Raw genomic sequence first — 20,278 nt, 5'->3', positions numbered from 1 at the left:
ACATTAACCTTTCTACACTCCAGCAACACAACACTGCATCTTGTGACAGATTTGCGTCACGTACTCTCCTTTGACCAGCAGATCGAGTGACCAATGGGAGGCCGCCTACGGCCCCGACCAGCCAATCCGCACGAAGATCAGGGGGGCGCGTCTCACAGAAAGCCAGCCACTTCTCACCGGAATGATTAGCAGCAGATACCGAAGCGGATCAAACGATGGCGAGAGGCTGCCGGTGTTTACGAGGAGCGGTAGCCCGGTGTGTCAGCCAGTTCCGGGCACCTGCGATCAGAGGCAGCTCTCGGAAGAATGGCCTGAGGTACGGGTGAAAAGCTTTGCTGGGTTCGAGCATGATCCGGCTCGTTCTGTCCCGAAAACTGCTGTGGGTGTGTTCATTTGCGGGCGTGTATTTTGACTTAGGTTTGGGTTCGTATAGTTATTGACAGACAATTCGTAAAGTCACATATTTGCATTGATAACGGTCCTGGAGCGAGTAAAACTTTGCGGGTGTGGACCTCGATGCAAAGGAGAGCCGACAGTGCACCTAGAAAATATCTGGCATATAAAAATGTGACAGGGATTGTACAGACTCACTTATAGCTACGTTCCCAGATAGCTGCTGTATTACTAAGAATTACAAGAAGGACACTCTCCACAGTGCTCTTCTCCTAAAGTTAACAAGGGCCACTAGCTGTGATGTCATGGCTTGTCTCTGACATAAAAGAGGTGGTCCCAGAATTGGCCAGCTGGGTGCCAGCTGCCCATCAGCACCAGGACACTGTGTCCCAGTGACCCTCCTCCCCCACTGTCCAACGGATACAGTATACTACAGATGCAAAAATCTTATAAGTACATAAGAACATAAGAACTATACAAACGAGAGGAGGCCATTCGGCCCATCGAGCTCGCTTGTGGAGAACTTAACTAATAGCTCACAGTTGTTAAAATCTTATCTAGCTCTGATTTAAAGGAACCCAAGGATTCAGCTTGCACTACGTTATCATATACTCTGCCTGCCTGCCTGTCTGTCTGCCTGCCTGTCTGCCTGCCTGTCTGTCTCTTTCTGCCTGTCTTTCTGTCTCTTTCTGCCTGTCTGTCTGTCTGTCTGCCTGTCTGTCTGTCTGTCTGCCTGTCTCTTTCTGCCTGCCTGCCTGTCTGCCTGCCTGCCTGCCTGCCTGTCTGTCTGCCTCTCTGCCTGCCTGCCTGTCTGTCTCTTTTTGCCTGTCTGCCTGCCTGCCTGCCTGTCTGTCTGTCTGTCTGTCTGCCTGTCTCAGCTAGCCCATTCTTATTAGCTTAGGATCTGTCGAGGCTTTATTTAATTGTTTTTTTTCTTTTCTTAGAGTGTTGTTTAGCCTGTGGAGTCAGAGGCTTTGGTATATTATCACAGAAATGTCCCTGTTCGTCCACAGCTGGAATTTCCTCTTCTTTCCAGCACTACATATTACCAACTTTAGGAGGTGGGGCTCAAATCATTGTCGGGGCCCAACTTATAGCATAGACTGTGGCTGTAACAACCAGACAAAAAAATAGAACAAGTGGGGCCTCCAGCAGCTTGGGTCCTGGTTAGCCCTGGTTAGCCCTGGTTAGCTCCTGCAGAAGTCTGGCCTCGGGTCATACTGTTGTGTTGCAGACTGTTACAGGTACAGTATGTTTGCTAGGCGTATGCAATACATGTTGCATGTGGGTGTGAAAAATCACCAGCAGGCTTTTATTGAATGTTCTAAACTTAGACACATTAGTTTAATATTGTTTCAGCAATTGTTTCAAGGAATGCAGTTGTTTGGTCAATGCCAGGTATACGTAATCTTACCTGTGTCTGTGCACAGCATAATGGTTGGGCTCCTGTATTCAAACAATCTCCACTGACTGTTTACGCAGGCAGTGAGAAATGAGTGACATAATGTCATTGCAAGGTTAGGAGTCCAATGGAGAGCAAAGGTCACATGTTCCATTCCAGCTAATAAGACCCCCATGCATATACTTCACAGCTGCATCAAATTGCATAGTGTACAGACTTAAATTTTTAAGATGGCATTTTGAAATAAAAATGGAGCAGTAATATTTTACAGTGTATACTCTCGTTCTTTTTGCCTCTTTTAGCTGTCAATCTTAAGGGTTAGGTTGTGAATGGCCATAGTAATTTCTATTTCTGTTACAGATATCTCTCCTCATGTGGGATCCTGATGACTCGATATCCCCCCCTGTTGGCGGTTCTGCCCAGGCAGCCCAGCATCCCGCCTGTTCGGAGTTTCTTCAATCTGGCGGAGTCATTCAACAGGAGGAAGGAGTACTCCGAGAGGCGCATTATCGGGTCAGAGGCTCAGCAGTCTGGGGCAGACCGCCAGCTTTATATCTGCACCTAATTATAGAACGTTCAGGGTTTCCGAGTCTGGGGACAGAGGTGTCACGTAATGCAGGTGCGAAAGATCGTCACCCGTCCTGATCTGACGAGGCCGGCAAATTCCCAAACAGCCCAAAGTCAAAACAGCAATGAATTCTGTTTGTTCAAGTCATTTGAACTTAAAGCTTCAATAAGAATTTGGACCTATGAAAACATGCTTTATTCAGAATTTAATCCAATCTTGTGTATAGCATCATGTTTAGGCAGCGTTTTGCACATCTTTACCATGACTTAAAAATCTTAAACAGATTATTTTCCCAATTTCTTTACTGTCGCATGTACATCAAAATCCTCTATGACAGAGACTGTGTTCTGCTTCACCACTCAATGGCCATAGGCAATAGTGTCATTCCTTTTGCTTGTACCTTAGGTACTTGCATTTTGCATTGGCTAGGTACAAGGTACAATCACTGCTCCAGATCCAGTCATAGATGTGCAATCTGTACAGTTTATATTGAGACCTTGCTGGAGGGGAGAGACATTTTTTCAAAAGTAGAACAAAAGTTTGTAGAGGATTAGTTGAGTTCATAGACCCTGGAATGATTGATTGCTATTGAGCCAACTTTCTGATCCTTATCAGATTTTCACCTAAGGTTAATTGTGAACATGGAACTGGCTTGTCGAAGTAGGTGAAAGCTGGAAGAGAGTGTGAAGTGTAGCTGTGTATGTTGGTTTTATTCTGCGGCATTAACTACGTTGTTAAACAACAAGGTCCCTTTGCCTAAGTGAAGCGTGTGCATGTGAATACAACATTCCTGTGTTGCTCTCTCACAGCTACTCCATGCAGGAGATGTATGATGTTGTGGCAGGGGTTGAAGACTACCTCCACTTTGTGCCATGGTGCAAGCGCTCAGACGTGATCTTCCGCCGCTCAGGCTTCTGCAAAGCCAAGCTAGAGGTGGGCTTCCATCCAGTGCTGGAGAGATATACGTCACTGGTCACCACAGTTCGCCCCCATCTGGTTAAGGTGAGGAACTACATTTATTCTACTGAGAAAAGCATAATAAAGCCTTTTGTGCCACTGGCTTTGAGGTATATAGTGTGTAATTGTTAACAAGTTAAGAGTCTTTGGTATATTATCACAGAAATGTCCCTGTTCGTCCACAGCTGGAACACACAGTGCACACGCTTCACTTAGGCAAAGGGACCTTGTTGTTTTGGGTCAAACGCGAGTGTGTAGTGTGTACTCTGTGTATTAAGGATGGAATATGCTGATCTTAGGGTGGTAGTAAGAAAGTGTAAACTGATCTACAAGCCAAGAAATGAAACGCAACAAGACTTTTTATTACTTGAGAAAATAAAACTATACTGTTGTACCAAGTGCAAAATATACATATTAAATTATGCTACACGGTGACCCTTTAATCCCTTTTAACCGAAGCAGGTCTTCACCACATTGCCTGCTTCAGCGTGCTCGTGACCTGCCTGTGCCCTGTTCCAGGCTTCCTGCTCTGACGGAAAACTCTTCAACCACCTGGAAACTGTGTGGCGCTTCAGTCCCGGACTGCCCGGCTATCCCCGTACCTGCACTCTGGACTTCGCTGTAAGTGTCCTTGTCTAAAATCCACCTTCATTTTGATTTCTCTTATGATCTACATGGACACACCACTATCAATGCTCACTGGGCAGGTTTGGCATGAAATTTTATATTGAATAATGGAATCTTTTATTGTTTATTCTTAGTTTCTTATAATAATATTGCACTTGTGTTATATTACACTTGTGTTTTTTCTGTACTGTACTATCATATCCCCCGTGTTCCTCTCACATCTTCTGTAACTGTGGTATAAGAATTTCACCGTGTTCCTCCAAGCACATTTGACATTAAATCTTGAAGTTTCCCAGTTTCCCAATCCAGTCCTCGTGGACCCCAGCCAGTTCACATTTTTGCTCCCTAGCTGGGAGGGATTTCAGTGTTATTTTCATCAGTTTTTTTTTTAATAACACTTGCATATCTGGCTCTCTTCTGGTCTGCAGATCTCCTTCGAGTTCCGCTCGCTCCTGCACTCCCAGCTGGCCACGGTCTTCTTCGATGAGGTGGTGAAGCAGATGGTGTCAGCCTTCGAGAGGCGGGCCCACAAGTTGTATGGGGCTGAAACACGGATACCACGCGAACTCATGTCCCACGAGATACACCAGACATAAGGCTTCGCTTGTGATGCTCGGCCTGCTCAGAGATAGCAGAGTGCTGAGGTTTCTGCCTGCCTCTGTGCCTTAGTGTCACTAAAACAGATTTTTTATTCTCTTTAGCAGCCCATGGCTGATTATTGCTCTTTTTTCGATTTTATTCCCAATTTTAATTGCCTCTGGCTTAGTTTCTTTGTCATGAGGCAAAGGAGAGCGGAGGTTCCTTCCTCTGACTCGCATCGCTGTCCTGTCTGCCCTCTGGGAATCGACACTGGGGACCCTTGTTAATGGTAACCAGTAAGGTTATGTGTCGAGCTATGCTGATAAACCAATCCCAGCTGACCCTCACCCCCCCAAGATACTAAAACTAAATTGCTCCTCCACTAAAAACTTTCTGGACAGAACTACAGAATATGACAGTGTACACTGGAATAGTGGTTGGGGGAGATTACCTTAACCAATGAACCCACTCAGAACCTTGTGTCCAGCCCATTGTTCTGCAGCTGGGGAGATATTTGCCAAGGATTAAACAAGTTAAATTATTTTTCATCAGATGGGTGGGACTATGGGAAATTTTGGCTCTCGGGGTGCAGGATGTCCATCCATCCATCTACCCACCCATCCATCCATCCATCTATCCATCTATCCATCCATCTTCTAACTCCTTATTCAGGTCAGGGTTGTGGGGGGGGGGGGTGGAGTTTTTCCCAGGCAGCACAGAGCACAAGTATTTATAAAGCTGAGTTTCCCCTTATGGGGGGAAAAAATAAAACCACACACACACACACACACACACACACACAAACACACATACAATATCATACACCACAAGCAATTTAAAGATGCCGTTTACTTTGCATGTCTTTGACTGAGAGGAAACTGTAGTACATATAGGAAGCCTGCACAACACTGGGGAAACCAGTAAACTTCACACACACAGCAGAGGAACGATTCGAACCCCAGCCCTGGAGGTGTGAAGCCACAGCGCCACCCACTGGCCCACTGTAGCATGCCAGGTGCAGAACATGATCTTCTGAGTATGATATGAGCATTTGGCTCTGGTATAAATGTATAGCTAAGCACTAATGATATAGTGTGGAGTATGTGCTGGTAGCCGGGTGTTAAGAACAGGACAGCAGTGTTCAGCAAAAATAAATCAAGTGAAGGTGGCAGGAGAAATCGTCTGGCGGGTACAGTGGAAATCCCAGGGTTACTGAGATGAGTGAAAATGCACAATTTATTTAATCTTTGCCGAGTGAACCATGCTTTTCGCTAGGATGCCAAATCCTGAGGCTGTCAGCTTAAATCAGTGTTAATGACGTGTGCAGTATGGTTTTTAGTTCGGTATTAAGCAGATATGTAACTATGCCTAATGCTGAAAAGGTCCCGGGGGGGAGGCTTTGGTCAAGTGCCGGCCATGGTTGACCTTAGCAGGCTTTGTAGATACCTACCTGACAATTCCCTTCAGAGACGCTCCAGTATACCCAGTGCACTGTGCCCCCATATTTATCCAGACCATTATTATTACTTAGTGTATGTACGCTCCATACGCTCATGCTATTTATTTAGCTTATTGGCTTCATGTGCACGCGAACTACAAGCAAGAGGCAAATGCGCACAATTTTATATTTATAATGTTGATGGATTTTTAGCAAACGCGTATTTTTATGAGTGAATACGTGGTATTTGTATATATGCAGCAGGGGAGGATCCCAGCAAGAGGCGGACAGGCCGCTGGTCAGGGGGGGCGTCACTGGAGCCCCACGGCTGAGAAGGGGGATCCGATTTCACCCAGGGTGCCAAGTACACCTGAACCGCCACTGATGGGATCCTCAACGATACTCACCACATGCAGCAGACAACTGTTCTCCCACAGATGCTGTAGACCAAAAATTGTGGTCTCATGAGTAACAAAGTAATTGTGACGGTTGATGTAGGATGTAGGATGTCGTTACAAGACCTGACTGTAGGTGGCACATTTCTCAAAACAATGGAAATCCACATTTTGTCAGCTTAACTGTATAACGTGTGTTGTGATAAAGATCCAAATCATTTCATATTCTGACTCATCTGATTGTAAGTTGGGATATTGGGTAATACAAAATGTCAATAGTTGTGTAGATTGCTGTTTATTCTCACTCTCAAAGCTTTGTGTGATTTTCACACAAAATATGTTTTTAGTGATCTGGTGAACCCCATGAGAGCATTATTTTCGCCAAAGAAATAAGCAGTGTTTCTATACTGGCTTTTGAGATTTTTTTGTCAGTTTCTGGGTAGAATTATCGGGATGTTTGGAACATTTTGATATCAATAGTACTTCTACGAAGCACATATAAAATGAAAAGGTAAAGAAGCTTTATTTAAAAAGGAATTATCTTCCACAAAAGGAATAAAACATTATTATGGTACAGTACTGCTTGAAGTCAGTAATACTGATGTTATTTCAATCACAAAAAAATATATATACATCAAAGGCTATCAAAACACCTGAATTATTTTGAAGGGCAACACATAAAATGTACAGAAATATTTTGAAGCTGAACATCACCTTCCAGTGATAGTTGGTGTAAACTATGGGAAAAAAATTATTTTACTTGCAAAGTGTGAACTTTCTCTTCCCTGCCAAGAAAAACAAAAACAATAATTGCACATCGTGCTCAACAACGTATCCTATATAGTGTCAGTGTTTATAATACATAAACATTTGTGATTCACAGACTACTAAATTAGAAGCTGTTTCTTAGCAGCTTGTAGGTTACTGTGCGATAGTTCTGCCGCTGGTACCTCTGGCTCTGCTGTTACAGCAGCCCTCGGAAGGTCTGGCAGCACGTTTTCTAGCAGATGTTTCAGCATTTGCAGTAAATGCTCTGGCTGCTCAATCTCCATATGCGTAGAGGAGCTGTGGACTGTGTGTCTTATGCTTAAAAGACGACATCACTCCTCGAAGGAAGGCGGGGCAACTGGCAACAGAATGCACAAAGTTGTGGGCAGAGGCGGACATTTCAGGTCCAGAAAGTAAAAATCCAAACCAGGATTTTGTTTCAACCAACCAGTTGCATACTCTGTGACTCAGTCACAGAGTATGCAACTGGTTGGTTGAAACAAAATCCTGGTTTGGATTTTTACTTTCTGGACCTGAAATGTCCACCTCTGGTTGTGGGTAACTAGTCCATTCAAAATCAGTGTGATTAGGGTTATGAAAACAATGAGAAGAGATTGAAACGTAGCAGAGGTTGAAGTGCACACATTTCAGGGTGACCCGTTCCATAGCACCCCCATGTGCCACATGATCTTTCTGTGCTGGATGTTCTTCAGTGATCTGTGCTTCAGGCAGGGCCACAGTGGGGGTGCTGTGGGTGTAGTGTGCGTACAGTACGGCGGGGCACACCACTGACACCAGTAAGCCTTGCACATCTGTCAGCATATTGTGTGAGTCCATACCACATGATCACAGTTATTCCACTGCTATGTGAACATTACAAGAATGTCACATTTAGCAACAGGAACGTATCGGCACCAATCTCCTGCAGCGTTATCTTAAACATCAAGGAGGAAAGTCTCTAAAGACAGTAATATGGCTTTACGAAAGGTCAAAGTGTCCACTTGTGTCTAACTTGCCTAATCTGCGGCCAGAAATGAATGTTAGGACAGGAGGGTCACATGCAGGTGACCTCCGCCACCCCTTCGTCCGGTTCGAAACCCCCATCATCCAGCTGGGATAGGACGCTTGGGTAACCTCCGCCAAAGACTGGGAACACTCCAGTGCCGGCCGTGCAAAAGGACTGGTCGTTTGGGTCCACAGAGAGGCTGGGGGCCTCGGTCTGGGGAGATCCAGCCTGAGTAAAGAGAGAAACTGTCTGTCCTGCTCAGATGATATCAACTCAGTCTTAAGTCATTGTCACTCAATGGAAAATTGCACATCAGTATGATGACACCAACAATTGCAATGTCTTAGTCAAACCTCTTTGCGGTTATAAAAATCTCTAGTTCACATCCAGGTTTAAAGGAACAATTAAATTCTATTTTCATAGATACACATTTGATACAATATTAAAGTACCATAGGCAAAGACAAACACTGAAAGAAATGTTTTTAAATTTGTGGGTTCATTCAGTTGATTATCTTCCAAGTCTACCATTCACAACCAAACCTTATAGGAAGCGTCATTAGATTTCTGCATTCCCATGCCATGTGGGCCGGATGATGGACAGGGATACAGAAACCTGCTACGCAAGTTACACATTTGCCATATAAAGCATTGTGTGTGACAATATCTTATAACACTGCCAATGAGTAGTTATTTTATGTGCATTTGTACTTTCAAATCAAGAAATTACTGTGCATTTAAACTTTTATACCACATATGAAGTATGCTACAGCCCTATAAATGTTAAAATGCATGTAAATTTCTTGTCATAACAGTGCAAATGCACTTATTTTATGTGCATTTGCACCATTATGAAAAAATATTGCTGCTTTATATGACGAATGTGTACTTGCATACCTGTTATGTGTAGTCCTGATTACGGAAGGTAAGGTAACGCAATGCCAGAGACAATATGAGGACCTTGCAATCTCTGAGGTCAAAAAATGGTGAGCTGCATATTTGTCTGACGGTTATAGATTTAACAGTAGAGCCACCAGTGAGGCAGGGGTCTCGAGCCTCACCTGGGTGCGGTGCTGTGTGGATCTGGCTCTGACCGGCCTCTGGAGAAACACGACCTGCTTGGTGGCCAGATTCCCATCACTGAAAGGAAAAAAAAAAAAAACACAGTCAAGGAGAGAGCTTCACAGTCTGGGGTGTGTGGGGGGGGGGGGGGGCAGGTGGCGAAGGGCGCGACCTGTCATGGCGAATGATCGGAGTGGGCAGCACGCAGGTGAGCTGCCAGCCGAATTCAGCCAGCGTGTGCAGAAGAGGCCCGTAGTCAGTCTTCACGTTGGCACCCTGAGGAAGACGAGCACAACATAAGCAAGCAGAGTGCCAATGCATCACATCACGTTAAACATGACTGTCACTGCAAAAGCACAAGTACACAGACAACAAAATTCATTTTGGCATCCAGGCGGAATACTGCTAAATAAGCGCTAGAAAGAGCTAGAAACATGGAGCGGCAAACAATTAGTGAATGTACATCTATACAGCGGTATATGTAGTGCAGATTAAATAATATGCATATACAGCTCTGGAAAAAATTAAAAGACCACAGAACATTTTCTTGTTTCATTCATTTCTCAATTTATGGGTGTGCGTCTGTGAATAATATATATTTTTCTGCAAAATGCAGCCTGGTTCTTCCCTGCTTCTCATTAATGAAGGGCTTCTTCCTTGCTTTATGGGTCTTCAGTCCTGCTTCTAGGAGCGTGAAACACACTGTCCTAGCAGTGCACTTCACACCTGCATTTAATGTTTCCCATTCCTTTGGAAGGTCACTTGATTTCATCCTCCGATTCATGAGAAACTGTCGGATAAGTTGACAGTCATCTCTGGCATTAGAAAGTGGCTTCCACCCTCTACCTGGCTGGTTTCTGGTCGTTTCCAGTGTCTCCTGCTTCACCTTATTCTTGTGTACTGCTTTCTTAGAAATTCTGAGCCTGGAAACAGCCTGCCGTGTAGCCTTCTGCCAGCAATAACCAGGATCAAACAAGGATTTAAAAATGCAGATTTTCTAATTTTCTAAAAAATAAAAAAAATGAAATATATGGAGTGGTCTTGAATTTTTCCAGAGCTGTCTTTAATATCCAGAAGGGCTTCTTGGCTGCGTGTCGTTTTTGCATGACCGGACTGAATAAAAAGTCTTGAAAGTGCTATGTAAATAATCACTAATTCGCAAAATCTAGATAGACACTGGACCTCTTGAAGGTCGCAGGACACAAGACACAAACGTGTACAATGCACATCTTGTACCTATTTCTGTGTATCACTTACCTCAATGACAGTCCACTGCTCCACAACAATGGTGTCGTTGGCTGGGGGACTGGAACTCCGCTCCTCATACACAAACAGGCCCTCCAGAGACCTGGGGACAGGCTCTCCTATAGCAGAAGAAGATTATCAGGCAGGAGTAATGCCCTCAGTTATATATTCACAGGTTAAATGTGGATCTGTGTCAAAATATTTGCAGATCTGAATGCAACAGATAACTGCCGTTTCAACCCTGATATAAAGGACTGGCCTACCTTAAATACCCAGCCTTACACATGGTAGGAAAGCTTCGTGGAAAAAGTGTTAATCACAATAAAGAGAAATCTGTGAAACGCACTTCCATGAAATCCTGCCTTTTGACTGCAGAAATATATACCCCAGAGAAAACCTACACTACTACTTTGTAGGTTTAGAGTAAATGGAAAAGAACTGTATATCCAAAACAATATTTAAAAGTGTCATACTCTCCCACCACCGATTTTACCAAAGATTATCTAGATGTATGGACAAAGTATCCAAAATGTAACCAAAACACCTGGAAGATAAAGAATCTGTGATTGTCAATACATGTTCTTGGTTACCGATCAGAGCAGTACCTTTGGGAATATCCCAGTAAACAAAAGAGTCCACCAATGACCAGCCCTTGCGGTAGTACGCAGCAGTCAGCTCCAGCCAATCAGCCTCTAAGGCACTGATGACTTGGCCCTTCCGTGACACTCGCATGGACAGCGCACCCTGGTGGTAGCTGCAGGCCAGGGCATCCAGGGGGGCACAGCCTGGCGCCCAGGAGTGGAAAAACACCAGCAGCTGGAGGTCTGTGTGAAGAAGCCTTTCATGTCAGCCTTGGATTGGAAAGACACACCATTCTGGTTCTGGCTGAGCAAAAGAGGCACCTAGTTTGTGTGAGATTTACATAGACCCTCATTCTTTTGCCTCACTTGGGGGTCTCACCAGGGCTATACACCGACTCCTCCTGGTCCCTGACTTGAGGTGGAGTGCAGGGGGGGGTCCTCGGGGGGGACCGGCAGCTCCGCCTTGGGCTGGGCATCCTCCCATTGCTCCTGAGGATGTCGGACCTGACGTGTTGGAGCACGGAGCCCACGAACCTCACGCCGCTCTGGGCACTGCTGTTCACCTGGAAAGGGGTGTGACCTTGTCAGTCGTCCATACAGTATTTTACACTTACTGATGGTCCAGAGCAGCGCTGGGCCAAAGCCCGGTTCACAGGATGAATATGGGACATGAAGCCTGAAAACAAACAACTACGTACATTCATAGCAAGTCTTCTGTTGCAACTTTCACGGAAAGTGAAAATAATCATTAGAAAATGGTTCTTGCTGACATGGTTCAATAATGAGTGATGAATTAAATTACTTGCTAAATGGACAGTTAATTGATTGCTTAATAATTCGATTATTTAAAGTAATTGCCCAAGTCTGGTCTAGATAGAAGAGACCCCTTCACTGGTGAAATCGAGACCCCTTATTATGTGTTAAAATTCTCCAAGTGATGATAAAAATGAGAAAAATATATACTTCATGGGGAGCAAACACGCCAGTGGACGGGACAGACACACACATACAGAGCTACCTACCCTGTCAATGAGCGCTCGCACCGTGTCCTCAGTCAGGGAATCTCCAGGGAGGGGCCACATCTCCGCTCTCAGCACAGGGACACTCCGATCCAGGGTCACCGCCTGCTTGCTGAGGCAGACAGATCCTGGTCTATTACCTCCTGATCTACATCTCACACCGCGAACCAGGCGGTCCCTCATGGCTAAATTCGGTAATGGACTGAAAACGAAAAACTTCACCAGTAAAGAGGTTAACGATGGCCGACTGGTACCTGGAGCGCAGGCGGGCCAGAACGGCCCGATACAGCAGGCTGCAGGGCAGGGTGCGGCTCCGGCCCACAGACAGGATGATGGGGTGCAGGGCGGCCAGCATGTAACCCTGGGTGTAGTAGGGCAACAGGGCCTGGGGCAGCTCAAAGAGGGAGGAGAGGCCCTGCACTGTGGGCCGGCTGCCTGGGCGGCGGGACAAACAGGAAGCATTACAAACTGCCTTTATTCTCCTGCATGACAGACACAATGCATTCACACAGACATTCAGACAGCGCTGCATCAATTCATTAAGGTTTTATATACAGTACTGCGAAAAGCCTTAGGCCGTCAAAGGAGATGTTTGAAGCTATTTACCCGAGTAGAGAGTAATAAGGGAGTATGTGCTCAGGTCAAAAAACGCAATTTAACATTAGAACATTAATCAATTTAATTTCTTTAAAAAAAAGTCAGTGGGGAGTTGATTGATATGATATGAGGTGAGCTGGTGGTCGAGTAAAATACATGGATGTGTTGGACAGTTGCTGGAAATACTGGGATGACCTTAGGAATGTTTTTGAAATGGCTGAACTGACACACTTTGACAGGCATAATATCGTAGTTACACATCAACATGAAGATAATTTTAACACCATTTTCTTAGATTATCTAAGTCTTTTGCACAGTACTGTATGTAATGTAATTTTATAATTAACTCCAGAATACACCACTGGTTAGTTAAAAGATGGATGGATGGATGGGCCTCAGCAAGTTAGGACTCCCATGGTCAGCAAACTGATGCCCTCATCCCTAATTACCCCAGGAGCATGAGGCACTGGGTGACCATGTGCTTTGACCCCAAAATTAGCTCTCAAATACACATGGGTCTGTGTATCTCATGGAGACTAGGATGGGATAAGCCAAAGAAATTTCCCCACAGGGATTAAATAAGAATCACTTTCTCATATGGGTTAAGACAGAGTTAAGTCTAGTTTCAAAGACTAATTGTGACACTACCTCTGGAGGGAGTAAACTATACCTACATAATCATTTGCCAAATGTCACATAGCTAGAAGCATAATGGGGATTAATGTCTCATGTCATAGAACAGAAAAAAATTAAATTATCCAGCAACACAATTAACACAAATCAACAAACACATTCTCACATCTGCTGCCATTATTGTTTATCTGAGCTCTGTTGGGCCCAGTCTCAGTCCTCACACACCCCAGCTTGTTAGAAGCCTGGTATGTTGTTTATTGTTTACGAGCTGCTCTTGAAGTCTTTACCAAAGTAATTATTCAAACAGTAAATCAGCATGGTGTGTCACCCAGAGTCTAATCTGCTGAACATACACGTCCAGAGGGTTGTGCGGCTGTACGGAATATGGGAGTTATTTCACATGTACTGTATATTATACGCTACAGATGAAAGATCAAACGTGACCAGCAACACAAAGAGATAAGTAGCAGCTTTGGCAGAATCTATTTTGGCGAGCGGTCGATACTTCACTCACAATTCTGTCAGGGACTTCTTCACCTCAAAAATCCCAAACACCCCCCAATACACACACACACACACACACACACACACACACACACACACTTTCTTACCCTACAATACGCGACTGTTTTAATGGACTGGGGTTCACACTGAAGTTTTGGCTGGCAGCCAGTCAGCTCAGATAACCATATGTACTCGCACATTCCTGCATATAGATATCCTTAAATCACACCACTGCACCACAAACTTCTGAAAGCAATATATTTTGTATTAGCGGCAACAAGAAAAGAACAATAGAAAGACTGTGAACCAAAATTTGCAGTTGCTCCATTTATTTATTTTTTTATCATCAGCCACAGAATGACAGCAGGAACAATTCAGGAAACCTGTCCAGACCTAAACACTCCATGTAAACACTCATATGTGATTTTATAAGGCTTACAGATCCTAGTGGTGAAGTTTATTTAAACACATACCAGAATGCACAAAGGCTGATCTGAATACTGTATTAAACAACTGCTGAAAAAACAAAAGGACAAAACATGATGATAATGATGATGATAGTCACAAACACACACACACACACCATGTCCTGCCTGTGTGTGACTATCCCATAACCCCGAATGCAGCGTCGCACCTGGTTTGACGGGAAGCCCATGAGCCCCTGGAGAGCTTCCCGTCCCCACAGTCAGCCTCCTATGTGACACAAATTGTGAGAAGCCGGTGCTTTTGTCCCTGTGCTTCTCCCCACGTTCAGCTGGCAAACACCCACCGCCATTCACCAATCACTAACCCCACAATCCCACACTTCTAACAAACTGCACACTGAACTCTCTGTTCCCTGAGAGAAAATAAAAAAGAAAGAAGATGAAGGAGGGATAAAGGAGGAGAGAGGAGAGGAAATGAAGGACAGGGAAGGCAGGGGTGAGAAAAATGCAGGAGCGAGATGCTGAATTCGAAAACAGACGGGAAAGACAACCAAATGTGGGAAGGTTATAAAGGAGATCAAGACACTTCTTGGTGAGATTTGACAGTAGTTGTCTTAAGACATCAAACCAGCTGATCTCAGCTCAAATCCACTTGAATAAATTTTAACTGGATACATCTGCAGTTTAAGTTGTTTTTCCATCTATAGACACAATGAATCCAGGATATAACAACATGGATGTTTCTTATTGGAAAACTCACATATTGGCAGATGCATTGCTTTGTCACAGCTTATCTTTGCAATAGTTAAGTTCAAAATGTTATATAAAAAATACATCAACTCAATGAACAAGTAACAAGGTGTGTTTTTTTTTTTAGCCAATAATGATTGCTGGTGACACGGAATTCACTTGAATCGCTGTGTGTGGAGGAAGCTGGTTCTGTGCACCTTCTTAAATTATACATCCGGTTTAACTTGATTATTAGGGGAACTTTTAATATCAGCAATGTAGAAATGCCTTCTGCCCACAGATACAGGATACAGGTGTCCTTATCCCTCAAGAAGGGCATTTGGATACTTATGATTACTGTGTAGAAGATAAATGATAATATCGAGACGTTCAATAGACAGACAGCGAGAGAGAGAGAGAGAGAGAGAGAGAGAGACGGCAGCAAATTAGCCACTTACATTTTTTAGCCTAAAGAAAAAACATGAAAGCGGGGGGTAACGATGTACTGATAAGCCACTGAACAGCCAGCGTTATAACTTGCCAACCGTACAAAACCGTCTAAGATAAATAAATAAATTTAGCACAAACATTAAAGACTCTTTTATGTGTAGGATGACTTAAAAACAGCAATGAAAACACGGAAAGCAAGGCTAAACCTGGAAAGCCACACGATGAATCTTCCTGTTACCTTGCTACGCGTGAAACCCACGCCTGTGTGCCCGGCAAAGGCCGTAATCCCCGGTCAGTCACCGTCAGACACCGACACCAGGTTACTTCTCTGTTATCGTCTGTTACCGAATATCGTCAAAATGCACAAGCCGACGTAATCACAGGTATGTGCATGTGCTTTATTTCTTGCAAGCACCCTCTACACATCTAATGTGACCAAATACACCGCCACTGCAATCACCAGAGACATACAGAAGGCAGTATAACTTTACGACTAAGTACTGAAAAGAAGAATCTGCCAGTCTCTATCGTGATGTGCTTCTCAATTCCACATCATTACATCATTACCTCTCTCTGCTTAATGCTACTTAGTTTGGGCAGCAGCATATATAAACAGTATATGTAAATAAAATCGGATACTTTGATAATCAGCAATTGTGCTTCAGCATTCATACAACTTGCATAAACTCAGATACTAAAAACTAAGGTTGCCAACTTTAGTCAGCTGGCTGGCATGAGATTTTCAATTCCAGACAATTCTGCACACGCAATTACATGTATGTAACAATCACTACCTCGTAAATAGTCCGTAGGGTTTGCAAACTACCCCATCGCTTCTGATGTAGCTAATTTTAGTTTTATAATGGAATAATATGGATTTGTTGTAAGATTTCTTGCGTGAGCGTTTGACCCTGAAAGCGAGTGCCACGCTTGATGCGTGAGAGCTGGCAACCCTGTAAGATGTAGTTTACATTCTTTGAATGAAACAGCTTGATTGTAAAGATAGGTGCACCTCCTTTCACATTTCATACCCCGGTCATACCCGGCTTCCTCTCCTCACCCTCCAGGCTGAAATCCAGCAGCACGTACTCATACGCCGTGTCAGTCTTGGTCTCCACCTGCGCTCTCTTCAGACTCGAGTAGATCTTCCCGGGGCTGCTGTCCTCCGGGTCCTCCAGCTTCCTCAGCCCGCACCCCATGCTCACTCACGGCAGGACCAGCGGACTCGGGCCGAAGCCAGAAGAAGCCGCTCCGTTAGTGGGACAAGCGCTCCATCCTGGAAGCAGGCTGTATAATCTTTAGCGCCAACACAATATAATAAAATTACTTCTTGTTCAAGTAAAGACTTCTGTTTTCTTGAGATAGGAAAAGTAGAACTTTTTCTGTTGGATGTTCGAATGGGAAAAACTTCGCTTTAAAAACTTCTCGTTGGTGTTAACTACTGACTTCACCAGGAATAAGATCTAATGAAAAGAATTAAGAAAATGCAGAAGAAGATACTAGCATGAAAGTCGCTGATGAAAGTTGGAGGCGAACCCAGTGGAGATCCTGGAGAAGGAGGAACTTGGGAGGAGAAGGGAAAGGGGAGGGGGCCGTGACTGGACTGCAAAAAGAAAGGGGAGTGGGGGGGGGGACGACTGTCTGCCACCCAGAAAGGGTGTTGAGTCAATGACCGAGCGCCGTGTAGAGTTTCTTTCCATGGAGGAAATGATCCTTGGGAGGAAACGGATGGGGTATGTGTGAGAAGGGAGGGGGGGAATGCGTTTATGAGAAATGTTACGGGGTTAATGGGTATGTCGGGGTCTGCAAAGGTAAATACTTTATCAAATGTTTTTAGACGTGTACAGTTTGTTTCAGTGCTAATATCTGGTTACAGGAATCCTAATGTTATGTTGTGATTTCCGTTTTTTATTTGAAGAGACGGAAAAGATCTTTTTTTTTCTGCTATTTACCGGTTGCAGAGCTTTAACTCCGTGTGGGTATTCTTTAATCAGCGTTAACAATACAGCCATGCACACTAGTTAGGCTCAGACAGCCATAGCGGAAGTGCATTTCCCTTCCATTCACAAAATCCGCGGTCTGCAGTGTCAGTATGGCCACTCTGAAAACTGTATCTGGATTCAGCACTAAAACGAGCTCTGTCATGAAAAATAATAAAGTAAACCTGGACCTACAGTTTGGACTATTGTTTTATTATACATATACTGGGATATTGTAATAAAACTTTATTCCGTGATGTCTCAGAAATTCCCGAAATTCACCATATTCTGACTTATATGCCCTAAAGTGTGGGTTTGTCCATGGTTATGTATATTTCAGCCCTGCCCCATTACATTCATAGAGCTTCGCATCATCTGCGAACAGAAACAGCAGAGAAGTTTCCATGAGGCTCTGTATTGATGCTCACCCTCAGTAAAGAAAATGGCATCAACTGAAACAGTAACTGGGTGTTTCGTGGAATGTTCAGCAGATGCTTATATCTAAGAAACTCACTTTTTAGAATGGTATGATTCAAATTACCAGTGATAGTCAGAATGTCGATTTTCCAGTCTTGTGATCTGATCAACAAGCAGCTGTTATGCAGTGAGATGAAATATTTATCCCATGCAGTGACAACAAGAGAAGAACATTGTATTGGAGAGTAAAGCTTCTCACAGCTCATGAGCGGAGAATAAAACATAATGGTTCGGTTTAATGTTGGGACAGAATTTGTGGCTGTAGAGAAGTACCTTTTGATGTGTCGTTGAGGTTTGCATCATGGTCATCCCTGAACACACGATGTCCAAGCAGCTCCTCTGAACAGCTGGAGTTGGAGATGTTCAGCCACATTTCAGTGGGTGAAAACGGCAACGCAAGAAATCAGTCTGTTTGTCATGAGCAGAGGTTGCAGTTTGACTGTATCTCAGTGAATGAACATTTGGGGGATTAAGAAACTGAGGAGCTGAAGAAACATTCCAGACAGAGAGAACATTCGCACAGACAGCCTGGCTCTCATTAAAAACCATCCATATGTTTAAAGAAAGTATTATAGTTCAAACAAGTGCAACGGTTAAATATCTGGAAGCCACTACTTCAATATACATAGACTAATACAAAGGACAATGAAAGAAATTATTTAAAGATCAGACATTGTGTAGAGTTCTGTATCTGTTTGCTACTCCGCTAACAATTTTTAATTCTGGGAACGTTTATCGAACGTTATAATTAAGATATGGAAACGTTCAGTGTCCAGTGTTCCTGATGCTCCCAGAACATTTTCCCACTGCTACAGCTACTACTACAACTAAGAATAATGGGGGAGAAGCAGATTTAGGGCAGTGGGGGACACTGGCTTTGCGTTACAGTAAGAACGTTCTCTGCCAACTTTCAGAAGACCTTCACATAACGTTGGCTAAAGTTCTGGGAGTGCTCCCTGGTACCTGGGTAGAGGTCTTTGCTGTGGTCTTTTTAGGTTTTTACTCTTCGTTGGACACAGAAGAATGGTGATGGTCGGGCTGTAGTGTGTGTTTATAATCTGGAGCCTGTTAGTCCCTCTCTATGTAACGTATGCACAAGGCTTGACCCATTAAACTCTCCATCGGCTCTATTCAAGAGGGAAACCCAAAAGAAAGGAAGTGATTCTTGTTGCGTCCTAGATTTTGTCTTGCATTCGACCACTGTGATTTGCACCCAGATATAGTGCATAAGAGGTATTTAGCAGGAAGAGGGTGCGGCAGTGCATGATAACCCTATTAGCCAAATATGTCTACAGAAGATAACTGAATATTCACATATGACACAACAGCTGTCCAACATGAGGGAATGAGAGTTGATGGGGGAGGGCGGGGGGGAGGGTAGTGTCCAGGGCAAATGGAGCAGCTAATGTCCCGACACCAGCTGCAGCCACTTGTCTCAAATTAGTGGCAGGAGAGGGGAATTTTAATGCCCTATTTCCCTTAATGTAACACTGGCACCATTCCCCGTGAAACTGGTGAAACAAAAGACCATTGGTAACTATTCTGGAGTTGATTTGAACAAGACCATGTCATGCTTGGAAAGCATGAAAATGGGATGTTCCTGAAGGTTGATGAAGAAAAGTAAACGGATAATCTTACAGGCTGTGTGTTTGATTGTTTTCATTTGCTCATTCTTTCAGCATCCAAGGTTTGTTTAGAACCATGAGACTGACCACTTGGATGACCCCCACCCCCCCCCCCACCCCCACCCCCCATTCCAGAGAACAGGCTGTGATGTTGTGGGTCTTGTATCTCATCCTCGTTCTGTGTTCATGTCCTCTTTATATTTCAGGGGTTTCCTCCAGGTAATCCCCAAAAACTTGTGGTTTGATGAATTTATGTCTCAAAAGACATGAGAAAACCCCAGAAGATTGAACAATCTTACTGATTGCCTAATCTTGTTTAGCTATTCAACCTTATCTTCACCCCTCTCAACTCAGCTGTTGATAGCCATGTATATTACAGTCAGCACCACAGTCCTGTTACTGAATACTTGGGGGCAGCTTGGTGAAGAGAAATGTACTGACAAGCAGAAGGCATGGACCAGGTGGGTCGGCGTTGTTTGGGGTGACATGGGGTGACATTTTACTTGCATCAGTGTGCCTTGGTCTGTAGCTTGTTAATAAACTTCTACTTTTTAAACTTTTTAAACTTAATTGTTGCTATGACATGGAGTGTGATTCAGAAGAAATGTTTCTGATCACTTTTAAAATGAAGCTTCATGTTTCCCCTTTTTGACATTAGTGCCTTAACCCAAAATGTAAGCCTGAACTGCTCCGTGTATTTGGCTGCTTTGCTGTGACCCTCTGTAACTGAGCAGAAATCACAGCACAGACTTGTCTGGACAACTTCTATCACCAACCAGCTATGTGTGAACTACGGAATCACTCCCAGTGTGCCGCCCCT

The 20,278-nt window shown here is 44.0% G+C and overlaps 2 protein-coding genes and 1 long non-coding RNA gene across 5 annotated transcripts; 2 read left to right on the top strand and 1 right to left on the bottom strand.

Moving 5' to 3' along the window:
* The first annotated feature begins 153 nt into the window (after nucleotides 1-153).
* On the top strand, nucleotides 154-6,640 carry LOC111852785 (coenzyme Q-binding protein COQ10 homolog B, mitochondrial-like). The gene is made up of 5 exons (XM_023829030.2): nucleotides 154-316; nucleotides 2,156-2,308; nucleotides 3,173-3,365; nucleotides 3,840-3,941; nucleotides 4,376-6,640. The coding sequence occupies exons 1-5, from the start codon at nucleotides 216-218 to the stop codon at nucleotides 4,541-4,543; spliced, it is 717 nt and encodes a 238-aa protein (XP_023684798.1). The 5' UTR covers nucleotides 154-215; the 3' UTR covers nucleotides 4,544-6,640.
* A 990-nt stretch (nucleotides 6,641-7,630) lies between these two features.
* Nucleotides 7,631-16,576, bottom strand: LOC111852757 (raftlin-2-like). 3 transcript variants are annotated; one of them, XM_023828987.2, is made up of 9 exons: nucleotides 16,438-16,576; nucleotides 12,294-12,474; nucleotides 12,043-12,151; nucleotides 11,400-11,583; nucleotides 11,045-11,263; nucleotides 10,452-10,558; nucleotides 9,367-9,470; nucleotides 9,194-9,272; nucleotides 7,631-8,361 (listed from the first exon to the last, which is right to left on the bottom strand). In XM_023828987.2, the coding sequence occupies exons 1-9, from the start codon at nucleotides 16,574-16,576 to the stop codon at nucleotides 8,182-8,184; spliced, it is 1,302 nt and encodes a 433-aa protein (XP_023684755.1). In that variant the 3' UTR covers nucleotides 7,631-8,181. The 3 variants fall into 3 exon arrangements, with proteins under 3 accessions (XP_023684755.1, XP_023684757.1, XP_023684756.1); XM_023828989.2 differs by having other exon boundaries at nucleotides 12,294-12,470; nucleotides 16,438-16,527; XM_023828988.2 differs by lacking the exon at nucleotides 16,438-16,576 and adding an exon at nucleotides 15,616-15,732.
* Nucleotides 15,623-16,769, top strand: LOC140578747 (uncharacterized). The gene is made up of 2 exons (XR_011983022.1): nucleotides 15,623-15,760; nucleotides 16,445-16,769. It is a non-coding gene; the product is annotated as an uncharacterized lncRNA (long non-coding RNA).
* The last annotated feature ends 3,509 nt before the right edge of the window (nucleotides 16,770-20,278 follow it).

The sequence above is a fragment of the Paramormyrops kingsleyae genome, chromosome 16, assembly GCF_048594095.1.
Source record: "Paramormyrops kingsleyae isolate MSU_618 chromosome 16, PKINGS_0.4, whole genome shotgun sequence".
Taxonomy (NCBI): Eukaryota; Metazoa; Chordata; class Actinopteri; order Osteoglossiformes; family Mormyridae; genus Paramormyrops; species Paramormyrops kingsleyae.
Note: the sequence above shows the minus strand (reverse complement) of the source record. Positions and strands in the feature narration are given on the sequence as shown.